A 355-nucleotide genomic window follows, 5' to 3' on the forward strand; every position below is an offset into this window, starting at 1 on the left:
TTTGGGGGGGCCCCCCGAGCCATGGGGGCCCCCAGGGGGCCCCCGCTGATGGCGTGTAGGTGGTATCCAACCCAAAACGTCTTCATTTTCTGCTGCTTCTCTTGTGCTGCTGCTGCTGCTGCTGCTGCTGCTGCTGCTGCTGCTGCTGCTGCTGCTGCAGGGTGCAGAAGTCTGTCTATCTCTTCTGTCTCCGCGTGTTTTTTGAGCGGCAGGGCCCCCAGGAGACGTTGGCCCCTGAGCTTGTGCGAGTGCAGCAAGAGGAGGGGCCCCCTGGGGCCCCTGTGGGGGCCCCCTTGGGGGCCCCCCTGGGGGCCCCCAAGGGGGCCCCCGCAGGGTCTCGTGGGTACTGCGCTGG

The 355-nt window shown here is 67.6% G+C and overlaps 1 protein-coding gene across 1 annotated transcript in view; it reads left to right on the forward strand.

Annotated features, from left to right (window-relative positions):
* The window catches only part of EMH_0040830 (uncharacterized protein), a gene marked incomplete at both ends in the record, with an annotated part of 5,571 nt that overhangs the window by 1,502 nt on the left and 3,714 nt on the right, over nt 1-355 (forward strand). Inside the window, one exon of the mRNA XM_013495555.1 lies at nt 161-343. Within this exon, the coding sequence (XP_013351009.1) occupies nt 161-343 (183 nt within the window). The remainder of the gene's footprint in view (nt 1-160; nt 344-355) is intronic.

The sequence above is a fragment of the Eimeria mitis genome, genomic scaffold (assembly GCF_000499745.2).
Source record: "Eimeria mitis Houghton genomic scaffold, Emh_scaff1630, whole genome shotgun sequence".
NCBI classification, from domain to species: domain Eukaryota; phylum Apicomplexa; class Conoidasida; order Eucoccidiorida; family Eimeriidae; genus Eimeria; species Eimeria mitis.